At 35.3% G+C, this 15,158-nt stretch overlaps 1 protein-coding gene across 1 annotated transcript in view; it reads right to left on the bottom strand.

Annotated features, from left to right (window-relative positions):
- MALRD1 (MAM and LDL receptor class A domain containing 1) overlaps window positions 1–15,158 on the bottom strand; it is a 307,929-nt gene that overhangs the window by 196,831 nt on the left and 95,940 nt on the right. Inside the window, 1 exon segment of the mRNA XM_053673503.1 lies at window positions 14,471–14,868. Within this exon segment, the coding sequence (XP_053529478.1) occupies window positions 14,471–14,868 (398 nt within the window).

Below are 15,158 nucleotides of genomic sequence, written 5' to 3'. Positions count from 1 at the left end.
GCTCTTTACACTTTAAATATTCTCTCTACGTGATCTAATCTCAGGTCTCTCATTTCACTCTACACTCCTGCCCTAAACTTCAGATTTTTCCCCCCAGCCACTAAGATATTTCCACTTTGATGTCCTACAGAAACCTCAAAGTTTTAGAATGTCTTAAATTAACTCATTGTTCTCTCTAAAACTTTCTTCTACCTCTTCCTTTCCCCATCTATTTGACATTTCAACATATGGCTCCTATTGGGATGGTCCTGCTTTTTCCACCAGAATCCTGAATTATCCTTAATTAATTATATATTTATATATACACACACATATACACACACATGCACTCTAATGGTAGCCCTGCTTTAACATTTTCTCTTCCCAAGCAACATACTAATCTATCTAATAGTCCCTTCTGATTGGCTGAATTAACTGATTAAATCCCTCAGTGGCTCCCCATCTCCTGCAGATCAATGCACTCATTCTTGATCGAAGCATTTCAGACACTCCCTAATCTGATTTCTATCTCCCTCTCCCTGGCTTAAACTTCATGTCATGAATTTCAAAACTGCTTAGTGGTTTTTCACATCAGGATATTGTTTCTCATCTGTACATATTTACATAGGCCTCCTTGTTACCTTAATTCCTGACCCCAACCCCAACACAGCCTATCTCCTACTGATAGTTTAAAATGGAAGTCATACATCTTCCTAGATACTGCCATACTGAGTCAGATGTCACTCCTTTTTTATTGTAATAATTTGTCTTTGTGTCTCTGTCTCACTTTGACTCCTTTAGAACAAGTGTTCCATGAGAACAATGATCATCTACTATTCATGTTTGCACCCTGATCAAGGGACATAGTACCTAGGAACTTGTAGGACCTAATATTAATAAGTGAGTGGATATATCAGTAGACATGAATTAGCACTTAAATAAAAGAGTTCCTTTTGACTGAAGTTAATATTTACATGGGAAGATTATACACAACTGTTTGATTTTGTTATTCATGTTCCATTTCTTTTAAGCAATTATATCAATATTTTTTGCTGATATAAAAAAAAATGTAGAACAGCCCTGGCTGGTGTGGCTCAGTGGATTGAGTACCAGCCTAGGAACCAAAGAGTTGTGGGTTTGATTCCCAGTCAGGGCACATGCCTGGGTTGTGGGCCGGGTCCTCAGTTGGGGGCACAAGAGAGGCAACCACACATTGCTGTTTCTCTTCCTCTCTTTCTCCTTCCCATTCCCTCTCTTTAACAATAAATAAATACTTTTTAATAAAAAAGGTAGATGAACTAATGGCCATCTCTAAAATATATAATAGAACTGTTGATATCTATCATTAAAATTTGAATTATTGGAAAGAAATTTAGAAAAATAAACTGTGGTCTTAAATGCATTTAGGGGCTCAAAAATAATAAAATTCATGATAGCTTATGCTAAAATTTAAGGAAAGCTTTTGTTAAGATATGATAAAGCTAAAGTTTAGTTTCTTAATAAGGATTTTTATGACTCTTAAAACATACAAAATGAATCACGGAGTTCAACTAATTGTGGATATAAAAACTGAATTTGTACAATTTTATAACTAGAAACAATTCATAACTTATTTCATTAATCTGATGAGGAATTTGGTCATTAGAAGATTAAGTAGCATCTATAAGGTCATTGGGTCCCTCAGTGGAAAATTTGAACTTTAGAATCCAGGTATACTAACTCCTGGCTTGATATTATTTCCACTTTATCATGTTGTTTTCCAGTACTTTTGAAGATAAAAGTTGTAATACTACATTTGCTTTAGATACCAGCACCAAATATCAAACTCAGCATGGTAGCATAATTAATATATATCTATCAAAACAAGAAAATTCTATATTAAAGTCATTTAAAAATAATTTAATATAACTAATAGGTTAGTCTAACAGGATAACCTTTAAGAAGGTTACTAACCCCCCAAAAGAGAACAAATTGAAAAAAAGATAAATTATTTATATACAAATATGTTTATATAAAAACATGAAGGAATATAAGCTAATTCATTTTATTCCAATGCTTCAAACTGAGGCAAGTTGACTTTAGAATTATTGTCATTTTTCATTACAATCTTGTTGTTCATTACGTTACACTATGCTTCATAGTAAATATAAGATCAATTTTTCATCTTAACACATGCTAAAAATATAAAGGATCACCATGTCAAAAATCAGTAAGAAGAATATGCGTTTCCAATTATGTTTTTTAAGGTTTCTTGGAAAGCTTTTAAAACTGAACAGTCTTATTCAAATACAATGATTCTTCTACAATGCAAGAATTGTGTCTGTGAGGAAAGATAAGAAGTGTCTTAAAGATAACAAAGTGTGAAAAATAAGATGCTATTAACTAAAAGCATGGGGAACAAGCTGACTGTCTGAACCATCACGTTTTATCTTTGGAAGAGAGAAAAAGCAAGCAGTAAGAGGTTGGGAGTCACGTATTCATTTATTTGGGCATCGTCACCACTAGATTCATTGAAATTCATCTGCATGCTTGCTATGTGCTTTTGATTTAGCTGATACAGTGAAAAACATAAGGAATAGGTCCTTGTTTTTTTTTTTAGGTAATTATAATCAAAGTGTTAATATTAGGCTGATATTTTACATAAAATGTATATCCATAACATTACATTTCAAGTGACTATTGGGAGGATTAACAACCCATTTCAGACTGTGCAACAAAGCACACACTGGTGTCACTTGGCCCTGGTTGAAGTTTAAGAGAAGTTCTGCTTTTTTTAAATCATTTTTTAATTAGTGTTTGAATACAGTTGTCTTCATTTCCCAACCACCACTTTCCCCCAACCCCACCTACCACCCACCTCCCACCCTCAATTCTACCCCTCTTTGGCCTTGTCCAGGGGTCCTTTATACATGTTCTTAGATGATCTTTTTCCTTTTTCCCCTGCTTATTTCCCTTCACTCTCCCCTCTGCTTACTGTCAGATTGTTCTTAATTTCAATCTCTGGTTATATTTTGCTTCCTTGTTTGTTTTGCTGATTGGGTTCCACTTAAGGTGAGATCATATGGTATTTGCCTTTCACTGCCTGGCTTATTCCACTCAGCATAATGCTCTCCAGTTCCATTTATGCTGTCGGGAAGGGTAGGAGCTCCTTCTTTCTGCTGCATAGTATTCCATTGTGTAAATGTACCACAGTTTTTTGATCCACTCATTTACACTTAGGCTGTTTCCAGCTTTTGGCTATTGTTAATAACACTACTATGAACATTGGATACATAGGTTTTTTTGAATCAAGTTCTTAGTTACTGACCTACATTGCCCCTAAAAGAGAACTTCTCCATTCAAAGGAATGGAGAACACAATGGCCAGTGTGGATGGAACTGGAGAGCATTATGCTAAGTGAAATAAGCCAGGTGGTAGAAGACAAAGACCATATAATCTCATCTATAAATGGAAGCTAATCAACAAAACAAGCAAATGAGCAAAATAGAAGCAGAGACTTGGAAATAAAGAACAAACAGACAGTGACCAGAGCAGGGTGAGCAGGCTAGTAGGTAGGCAGGGGAAACGGGGAAAGGGCAAGCAAAAGAACACAAAGAGAGGACTCATGGACACAGACAATGGGGTGGAATTGACCATGGCAGTGGGGGACAGGGTGGGGGTAAGCAATGGGGAAAGGGGTGGGATGACTGTAACTCAACAATAAATTAAAAAAAAAAAACTGAACTCTGGGACGGTGCTGCAATCTTAAAAGCCTAGTTCCACTACTCAATGTTTTTAAAACTTTTAATTTTGACCTAATTTTACACTTATATGAAAATGTACAAAAAAAAAAAAAGAGTCCTCTCATATCCTTCAGTCGAATTCCTCTAATGTTAACATTTTACAGAATAACACTCATTTTCTCCAAGAGTAGAACCTGTTCTTAGTGTTTTGGGGAGATTATAAAATAATAATGTACAAAACACCTCACCTGATATATAGAAATTATTAAACAAATATTAGCTGTAGTTGTTCAAATTGTTTTACATATACACGAGTAAAGCTTTGCTACAAATAGAGGCTACAAGGTAAACAGTATGTAAAAGCTCCATTATCTGGCTTTGGGCTTCCATGACTAATTAGCATTATAGCCAGAACCTAATGGAAGTATGTCTCAGGCCTGATTTCCTGTGAAACAGATTTGAGATAAGAGATTTGGGTACAGAACTTTCACTGGGGACTCTCCTTGAACCAACAGCCTAGGGGAGGGATAGCAACATGGCTGAGTAGAGAGCGCAGTTGGGCTGTTCAATATGATGCAGCCGCAACAAAGGCCTCAGAGAACTGGATGGGCCTTTCGAGTAATATGTTATTGAGGCAAGAATACCGAGCTCTTAAACCCTTCATTGACTGTCCTTCTAATATGAGCTGTCTCCAAAGAGGGACATCACACCTTGGCAAGTCGGCTCTCCGGAGGACGATTTCTAAAGAGAGAATCAGCTAGGAGCTATGGGCTGCCAACACTCTCAGCAGTGGGTGGTGGGAGGTCCTTCAGTCTTGAGGGAGCACTGGGGTCACACACAACAGTATCCATGACAAACTATTTATGAGAAACTGTTTGCTCAAGTCTAATTCATGGCCAGTGAATCAAAACTATATACTTTATTCTGTTAGGTGACAGAAATTAAAAAAGATAATTAAAATCAATATATTGATCTTCAAAGTCTATTAAAACATTGGTCTTTTGCAATTTTTTTTATCCTCAGCCAAGGATAGGTTTATTGATTTGAGAGACAGAGAAAGAAAAGGGAAAAGAGAGAGACAGGAACATCAATGTGAGAGAAAAACATCGATCAGTTGCCTTCTACACATGGCCCAACCAGGGACTGAACCTGCAACCTAGGTATGCGCCCAGATAGAAATCACAACCTTGTGGTGTGTGGGATGATGTTCCAATCCACTGGGCCACCCCAGCTGGGAGGGCCTTTTGCTATGTTTTGCCTTGGTTTTGTTTCTTTAAGAACCTCTAGAGATCAATAATTAGTAATACATGTTTTGGACAGTACCAAATTTCAAGGACCTTTTGTCATGGACCAAATGTTTTCACTGATATTTTGGATAGAACCAAATGTCCTGCTGTAATCAAGTTCAATAAAAGTTTTCTTCAAATAAATTCTATAGTTTTTTATTTACATTATAAATGATATGTATCTTGAGTTTCTTTGAAGGCGCGGTGTGAGGTAAGTGCTGAATTTCATATACTCCATTTAATATCCAGTTTTAACAGCAACGTTTTAAAAAAGACTTTTATTTCCCTATTGAGTTACAACTGGCTATAAAAGAGTACATCTCTTTCTGCAGCAAATATGCCAAGCTTTTGACTGAGAGGATGAAGGAGGTCAAAGAAAAATGTCAGAGACGGACTGCCAGAGATATACACTGTCCACTCCAAGTCTGAGCCCAGTCAAAAATTAGATTTTCTAAAAGTAATAAATAAGAATAAACATAAAAAAGAGTGGGTCTCTTTCTTTTTATTCTATTAAAAGCAGCTTTATAATATCTTGAAATCTGGAATGTTAAGTCTTCCAACTTCATTCTTTTAAACAATGCTTTGGCTAGTCTAAGATCTCTGCATTTGCAAAAAAATTTTAGAATAAGTTTTGTGATTTCTTCAGAAAGGCCTATAGAGCCCTGGCTGGTGTAGCTCAGTGGACTGAGCACAAGCCTGAGAACCAGAGGATCTCGGTTTGATTCCCAGTCAGGGCACATGTCTGGGTTGCAGACCGGTTCCCTGCAGGCCAATTCCCAGCAGGGGATGTATGAAAGGCAACCATACACTGATGTTTTTCTCCCTCTCTCTTTCCTCTCTAAAGATAGATAGATAGATAGATAGATAGATAGATAGATAAATAAATAATTTTTTTAAAAAGGCCTATAGGGTTAATTGGGATTATATTGAATTAGATCAATTTAGGAATAATTATCATCTAATAAGTATTAAGCCTTTAATTGTGAAGTTCATATATATATTTCCATCTGGGGGCTTTTTCTTTAATTTCACACATTAATATTTTGTACATTTTAGATCTGTATATTTTTATATAATTTATTCCTAAGTATTTTATTATATTTAATGTATTTTGAGTTTTTATGTAATATAATTTTCTAATTGCTTATTAATTATATATAGAAATACAATCATATTATTTATTGGCCTTTTACCCTACAACTGGCTTAAATCTACTTATTAGTTTTAGCACTTTCCTTCATGTTCCTAGGGATTTACCATGTATACATTCATGTCCTCTGAGACTAAATATAGTGCCTGCCTTTCCTTCCTCCCTCCCTCCCTCCCTCCCTTCCTTCCTTCCTTCCTTCCTTCCTTCCTTCCTTCCTTCCTTCCTTCCTCCCTCCCTTCCTTCCTTCCTTCCCTCCTTCCCTCCCTCCCTCCCTCCCTGCCTCTCTCTTTCTCTTCTTCTCTCTCTTTCTGCCTTCTCTGTTTTCTTTCTCCCTTTCCCATTCACTAGATTGGACACATAGTACAATATTTTTAAAAAGTGAGGATGGTGAATATCCTTGCATTCTTCCCAATCCTATTAAGTATTTCATCATAAATATGATGGTAGCTGTAGATTTTTTTGGTAACATACTTACCCAGTAATCAGTTTGAAAAGGTTGCTAAGAGTTTTTATCATAAAAGTGTGTTAGATTTTGTAAATTTTTTATGCCTCTATTGAGCTGATTACATAATTTGTTTTTTATGTTGGGTTGGCCAAAAGGTTCATTCATTCTTTTGTTTCCCATAAGATGGCTCTAGTAGCACTTAGTTGTCTTTAATGTCATTCAAAAAAATTTTGTTAGTTTGTGACAGTTGTCATATCAAAATTGGTGAATTTTTTGTGTAGCCATTTTAATATTGAAAAGGAAGAAAATACACATTTTCAGCACATTATTCTTTAATTATTTCAAAAAAGGTAAAAAAGCAACGAAATGCAAAAAAAATTTTCAGCAGTGTATGGAGAAGATGCTATGACTGATCAAATGTGTCAAGAGTGTCTTGGAAAGTTTTATGCTAGAGATTTCTTGCTTGACAGTGCCCCATAATCAGGTAGACCAGCTGAAGTTGATAGTGATCAAATTAAGACTTTAATTGAGAACAATCAACATTTACCATATGGGAGATAGCCGATATACTCAAAATATCCAAATTAATAAAGTGTTTGGTGAAAAATGAAAGTATGTCTTATATTTACGGAAAAAACTAAACAGACTTTTTGACCAACCAAATATTTAGTACCATTATACATTGACATTTTATTATTCTATTACATGATAAGAAAAAGAAAAATCCGTTTGATGACCACCATCAGAGAAAATGCTGTTTTTCTTTTTTCTTTAAAATAAGGAGGCATGAATATAGAGCAAATGGCTTTTGTTTACCTAGCCATATAGAAAGAGATTAGATATTTTATAATGTTTATTCCTGTTCAACAACAGCTTTCAATTTTTATTTTTAAATTTAATAACAGTGACTAGTACATTTATTATTATTATTAGATATTTATTATCATCATTGCTAAATTTGAGTAATTACTGTATGCCACAATCTTTTCCAAGAATTTTATATTTATATACTTTTATGTATATAGGTATACACAAAATTATATATGTACGTATATATACACATACATACATATAATCTTTGCAAAAACTATGTGAGGTAGGTACCATTATTTTATTCAATTATAGGTAAAGAAACTGTGGCACACAGAAGTTACATAATTTTCCTAAGGTTACACAGCTAATAAATGATAGAGCCATGTTTGAACTTAAAGTTTTACTCTGAAGTTCATATTGTATTTTGTTCAATAGCTTGAATACAGTCTATGATATAGTGAAGAGTTATATTATACCAAAAATAAAACTTTAACCTGACCTACTTGAAATGTATAATAAAATAAACTCACATTTTATACCAAACAGTAGCTCCCGATTGATGTAAAATTATAGCACTGCATAAATTTTAGTAGTAGTATAGTATTGTAATTGGTAATGCAAGCACAACAGTACAAATTGCAGTGCTACCATGCACAGAGCTGACTTAGATAGAGCAACACATGAAACACCTACCTCCATCATTAGCAGTTATCTGAGCAGGAATAATGCCAAGAGTTGCAGAGCAAGCTGTCATTACCTATGAGAGCAGAGAGATCAGAGAAGCTGAGAAAGAAGCTAGAAAAAAATGTAAATGTAATCATATCAAAGATCAGTGAGCCAGTGACAACAGTGAAGGAACAATAGAGTCCTGGAGGTCGAAACAAGTAATTACAGAGTGCATTTAATAAAGAAAAATAAATCTTGTCCTAAGACAGAGCCTGGTACTCTTTCGTGGATTTTGATGGCTTTTGACTGTGCTTTAATTTAGAAGAGAATATGAGGGCATTGTGGGCAAAGGTCTGCTCTGTAGTGATTGAAGCAGTAAGAACACTGCAGTTAAAGAATAATCATACTACTAACACATATAAATAAATATCATTGTAATGTATTTGTACATGTACACATGTGCATAAAATAGTGAATTTAGAGAAGTAGAAGCATAGAAATAGTCCATACCCAATAGGGACAGGCTGATATACAAGGATACCCATTCCAAATTTTCTACAATAGTCCTCATTTCAAATCACCTAGCTAGGTTCCATAAACCTTTGACATTTCCTGGGAATTTCAGTTGCTCCAAGTACAAACAAAATTTCCACAAGCAGCAACTCACACAGAAACTGGGAGGAAAAGTTTTTGTCAGATATTCAGTATAAATAGAGGCTTTAGGTACATTGTAGCATTCCCCAATAGATCATAAGTTCGGGGTTATGTGGACTTACTTATATTGTTATCATTTTTTAGGACTTTTATCCACATTCATCCTCTACTCTTAACCCTCCTGAAGACTGGTTCAGAGATCAATAAACATTTTTATTGCTATTTCAGAATCATATCCAATCATATTTTCCCCCTTGGCAGGGGGCTTTATATCATAAAATGCAATTTTATGGAATATTATAAAATATTTTCTACATGAGTACAAAGGAGACTTAAAAATTTTTAAGTTCAATAAAAAGGTTCAAAATGGCAACAGTAAAATATGTTTCCAACATAAATAGTGACATAATAAAGCAAACTAAAATGTGTTTTTCAGTAAGGAAAAAAATTACGTGGAAGATAATACCTTGATTTCTATTTCAAGAAAATTATTTTCTAAAGTTTATCATCAGATCCCACTTTGGCAATAATTGACAATGCTTTTCTGAAAATAAGTTCAGAATAGCTCTTAAAGCAGTTCCAAATGGCAATCCTGCTGTAAGGACAATTCCATGAAGACCAAGAACATTGAATTTCTTTTTAGACCCTGAAATTCTAGGAAGCACTAGAAAAAAATATGTATTGCCTACAATCTCCTTTCATCTTATGAAGAAATATTTTTACTAAAAATTTCAATATAAAAGGTTGGCTATAAACCAAAGTCATTGATCTGACAAGTTTAAGAAAAAATAAAGTAACGTGTCACTAATCTATTGTGTGAGTTAATATATTCCATAAACAACCCTGGAAGGAGGGTGCCTTCAGAGCATAATTGGTATAGATCGCTTTGCTCTCACTGATAGCAATACAATATTTTCTGCTGAATGAGAAAAAGTTTAAAGGCATAAATCAAGATAAAGCAATCACCTGACAAAGAATGACAAAAGGTCCCATCCCTTTTTCTTAGTGAATGCTGCGGCACATTGATTTTCTACTGAAGATAACAAGCAAAATCATGTGTCATCAGTATCAGCCAGCAAAACTATTTGGTTCAATATGTTATACTGTTAAAAAAAAAAGAAAAAAACAACTTACGGAGAAAAGGCAAATCTGAAGTGTTCAATATGACCAAAACAAGTTTGGACCAGCAGAGAAAAACACATTTGAAAGACATTTCATGGAGTTTATTCCTAGAGAATAAACAATGTATGTCAGAAAGGAATAAACTGTTGCTTTGGTTTGTCCAGCTAGATACAGGGCTACTGTCTAAATAAGAAGATTCTTATACAGTGTGTAACTTAAAAGTATAGTTTTTAGCAAAATTATTCACCATTGATAACTTAATATACCTCTTCATATGGCAGCTTCACACAAGTTAAATACTTCCTTACGAAGAAGAGACAGGCAGGGCAGCTGTTAGCATATCCCACACTTTTCATGCAAGTTCCAAAATGGCAAATAAATCCCACAGCTGAGATTTCAACCCCACTCAGAGCTCCTTGACTGACAGCCTTGCTGAGACAAATTTGCATCAGACATGGCCAGCCTCCTGCTCCCCAGTGGGTCTACATTCTCTCACTCCATCCTACCGAACCTGGAAAGAAGGCAGGGCGAACTGACTTGGAAGCATCCGTGAGTAGAAAGGGCCCAAATGGCTTGGATAGGCAGCATCTGGGAAAAAAGAAACAAACAGAAACATAGTTACATAAAACTCAAAATACGGTATTGGTCATGAAAGCTTATAAGACACACTGAAACTAAATCATTAATTTTTAGTTAATAATTTTCCACCTTTTCGCATCAACCAACTGTCAATTTTGAAAAATTCAGTTCCCCAACCAAATCTTTCTTTCTTTGTCTTTCTTTTTTTCTTTGTTGCTTTCCAACATGGACTATTGAAATATTTGAATATTACCATTGCTTATATTATAATTTTACAGTGTTCAATGATCCAAAATAATATATATTACTAATAATACAGGATTGGCCCTTGACCAGTGTGGCTCAGTTGGTTGAGTGTCATTTTACAAAGTAAAAGTTCGTTGGTTTGATTCCCAATAAGAGCACATACCTAGGTTGCCAGTTTGGTCCCAGTAAAGGCGCGTGTGAGAGGCAACCAATTGATGTTTCTCTCATTCTCTTTCTTTCTCCCTTCTGCTCACTCTAAAATAAATAAATATGTTTTTAATAATAATAATAATACAGGGGAGGGCAAAAGTAGGTTTACAGTTTTAATGCAAATAAATAATACACTAATTAATAATAATAATACAAGAATAAACTGTTTCGTGTATTCACAATTGTAAACCTATTTTTGCCCACCTCTGTGAATGTAAAGTATATTTCTAATGCATTATGATCCATAATTACATTTTACTATAATATTAAATGTTCAAAATATTAGAAAAATTAGTGCTACAGAAGTCACAACAAGTAGAGTAGGATTGAAATAATGGATTTATTAAGAAATAAAACTTGTTTTCTGGTACATACACTCTTATAGTAATATCCACCTACCCTTTCCCCCCCAGCCCCAGGCACCTGTTCTTCAGCCTGGAAACCAGGTTCATCACTTCCTATGAGGACTGCATGAGAGTTCACATAGTAAGATGCGGTTATGCTGGGATTCAGCTGAGGAGATAGTGTGTGAAAGACTAAAAATTGTGAAAAAAGATTTACTGTGCTGCTCAGTAAGCAACGAACCTCTGAGTGTTGCTGCACAGGCTACAAGTCAGTCATCCAAAACATGTCAGTGCAAATTCTAGCAACTACACACCCCCTGAAGAAAAATGCTATGTGAGGCTGCATTATAATTTAGATTTTTAGCATTTTTGTACATAATTTCATGGACTGTGGGGTCGACCTAACATTATTAAATTTGGTCCTGTTTTATTTACAGCATCACTTCAGAAACATTTTATTCCTAGGGGCACTGAAACGTGATGCACCTTTTAGATTTAAAGGCGTATTCCACAAATGAAAAAAAATACATTATAGTTATGAATAATATTTTCTAAAAATATTTCACCACAAAATTCGCCTGGGAAAAATTGGGTTTTTTAATACCTAACAGCGTCACCAGAATACAACAGAATTCTTTCAGAGCGAATGAGAAAGTTCTGTGGTATTAAGAGGTCTAGTTTAACAATCGTTTCTTTGAAAGTGCCTCCCCCCATGCCGTCCTCCTACATAAGCATATATTTTTTAAAAAGAGGTCATGTTAGAAATGAGTGAGCTGAAGATGGTAAGTTCTGGTTCCAAGAATTAATAACTTGCATTAAACTAGGTTTTTTTTAACACTTATCAGTGACTACGGTTGACACTGAAGCCACAACAAGAAACTCAGTCTTCTGTATGAGAAAACGTTTTCTGACAGTATGTGCAGAGGGAGGATGGAAAAGCCCGTAACTAATAAATGCTTACATTTGGCTTCAAATACGTGGTGAGAAAATGCTGGAACTAATTTTAATGTTAAATAATTCAAATTGTATTCAAATATTATAATTCTGATACAACATTTTGGTACATCACCTGTAAATCAGGCAGCTGAAAACATCAGGCAATGGGCACTTGTGTGAAATAGTTACAATTCATTATGTAGCTGCATCCTCATTTAAATATATATAAAACGTGACATGTAGGTGAGACCAGATATGACAAAGAATCTCACTGTGTTTCCTTTGTTAGAAATTGTCCCTTTGGAAGGTCAGTAGTATGCTCAGTTTTATGAGTTGAAAGCTTTTTAGAAGCTATGATTTAAAGTTTTTTTCAAAACACTTACAATAAAGTAACTGCTCTCTTACTTCCATTCCATAGCCCCTACAACCCAACCTGGCTCACATCCCTTCTCTTGCTGACTTGTCAATGTGACCCTCCACACAGGGTGTTCTGTAAAAAGTTGTTTTGCTATATTGATTTTTTTCATGGAAATTGTGTGCCAGTGGTATATACTTAGGAGAAAGACAAGTGTCTCCTATTCAAAAAGCATGCTGGGAAAAGAATCAGCAGTGAGTTCTAAGAAATTCTAAATAACTTTTAAAAAAATGATGCAAGTCTTATTAAACATGTTAAATAAAGCAGCTGAGATTAAAGCAATGAGAATTCAAAAGAAAAATAAATAGTTTAGGGCTTAAGATTTTAAGACTGCCAATCCATGAACAATCTCAGATAACAAGCACAGTAGTATGCATTGAATCCAAAATTTTAAATATAGAGTTCGAACACTATACTGGTGGTAGTGTTCTGGAATAGATGGAATAAATACCTTGTCATATATGAATGTGCCTTACAATAGTAACACCCAGGATCACAGATCTGCAGACACTCGCACCCTCAGATCCATGCTTACAAACATACACCAGCTGAAATGTAAAATATCCAAGAAAACACTTTTGGGAAAAGGAAACATTATACTGACATATTATATCATGTCCCTATACAAGCCATTTCTCTGCAGCATCCTCTATGATTCATTAAGACCAATGTAACATTTAATGAGTATAGAATATGACTAGTATTAGGATAGTGAATTATGACAGAGTTAGTATAAATGAGCAGTGCTGCAACCACTAAGCGCATTCTGAGAAGTACTGGCACCTCCAGAAATTGCAGTATTTAAATGTTGTTATGCTCCTTCATAAGACTATTACACCATACTTTCTTCTGCATCATCAAAATCTGGAAATGCTTTCTAAAATGGATTTGGGAAAAAGTATGGGAAAATAGGTACAGCTTTACAGGATTCATGTTTTGAAAATTAGCCACATTTTTCTGAGTTTTTACTGATATTTATGAAACGGACAACAGGGATCTCTGACTTACCCACTTCAGGGGATCACTGAGAGACCAAACAGAAAATATATGTAAAAGTCACAAATGCAAGAGGTAAAAGCCACATAAGTATTTGAATTTGCTGTTGTAACTTTGACTTTTAGGTGCAGGCAGGTAAAATTTAAGGTCAAGAGTTTCCACCAGGAGTAAGGAACCCTATGCCCAAAAGTCAGCTCTGCCCCAGAGCAGCTGTGCCAACTCACCACAAAGCGTGCACTCTCCCTGGACTTCCACTGCTTACCTATAAAATGTGAAATATTCAAATGAACTATTCAAAATAACATAATTAAGAGTTTGGGCTTTTTTTCAACATACCAGAGATGGTACCAGACTCCTTTTTTTCCCTCAAGATTTTTTTAATAGAGCAAGTACTTAAAATTAAGGGACCAGCAGCTGTTTCCAGTGCCATGTGTCCAACTTCAATGATTTTAATCACCCATGATTGGGGGCAGTCAAGGGGGAAAACAAGTTAACATGCTTCAGTACACCCTTAATTAAATGATAAATAGTATCGAAGTTAACTTTGATCAAACTCCAGTTCATTTAAATTAAAAAATATAGCATAGCAATACTAGACATTATTTAGCAATCTTCCTTAGACATCAAGATACATTTCCAATGCACATTCTGAAACCCATCATCCAGCCCTGTCTGCTGTGGCTCAGTGGATTGCGTGCCAGCCTGTGAACCAAAGGGTCACTGGTTCCATTCCAAGTCAGGGCACATGCCTGGGTTGTGGGCCAAGTCCCCAACAGGAGCAGGAGAGAGGCAACCAAACACTGACGTTTCTCTCCCTCTCTTTCACCCTCCCTTCCCCTTTGTCTAAAATAAATAAAATTTAAATTCTTTAAAAACATAAAAATAAAAAGAAACCCACTCTCCATACCTCAAAAGGCAGCTTGGTGGAAAGGTGGAGGTGTTTCTTTACCCATCTGTTGCCTTGATTCCTAAATATCTGTGATAGCAGCTTCCTCCTTGTTTTGCTCTGGATTCTCTGGTAGATGGCCAGCCTGTGACTGTGCTTCCCAAATATGTGGTGATAGAAGAGGAAGGTGCAGCCATCTCTAACAGTGGCTTTAGGGAGCAGCCTGAGTAAAGCAGCTGTGTTTTGGAAAACCTGTGGCTCTGAAGATTCCATGTAGAGTTAGTGTCCTTGAGCTGTGCCCAAAGTATTATCCTTCATTGGCCCTGTATCAAGTGTTGAAGTTGGAGCCTAGTTCCTGGTCCGATCAAAATCACTTTTCGTATCTTGTTCCCAGTAACAAACTCCATTTTCAAAATAAACTGTAGTTTAAGTGCTGAAATTGGCAGTAACTAATAGCAAAAGATAATTAAGGACAAAAATAACTATAACTAATAATACTCATATTTACTCCCCCTGCCAAGGCAAGCAATTTTAATCTAAAAAAATGTAAAGTTTTCAAAAGAGTGAACAGATCCTAGATAATACATCAAGTAATAATATTTTATGGAATGAAGGTGGAATTACTTTGGCCATTATTTTCCAAACAGCTTTTGTGCTTTATGCCCATCACTTATCTTTTTCTTTTACCATAACTCTAGGCACATGATCA

Source organism: Artibeus jamaicensis, unplaced genomic scaffold (assembly GCF_021234435.1).
Source record: "Artibeus jamaicensis isolate MK-2021 breed Jamaican fruit bat unplaced genomic scaffold, CSHL_Jam_final contig_867, whole genome shotgun sequence".
NCBI classification, from domain to species: Eukaryota; Metazoa; Chordata; class Mammalia; order Chiroptera; family Phyllostomidae; genus Artibeus; species Artibeus jamaicensis.
The sequence above is the reverse complement of the archived record's forward strand: the minus strand, read 5'-3'. Positions and strand labels throughout refer to the sequence as shown.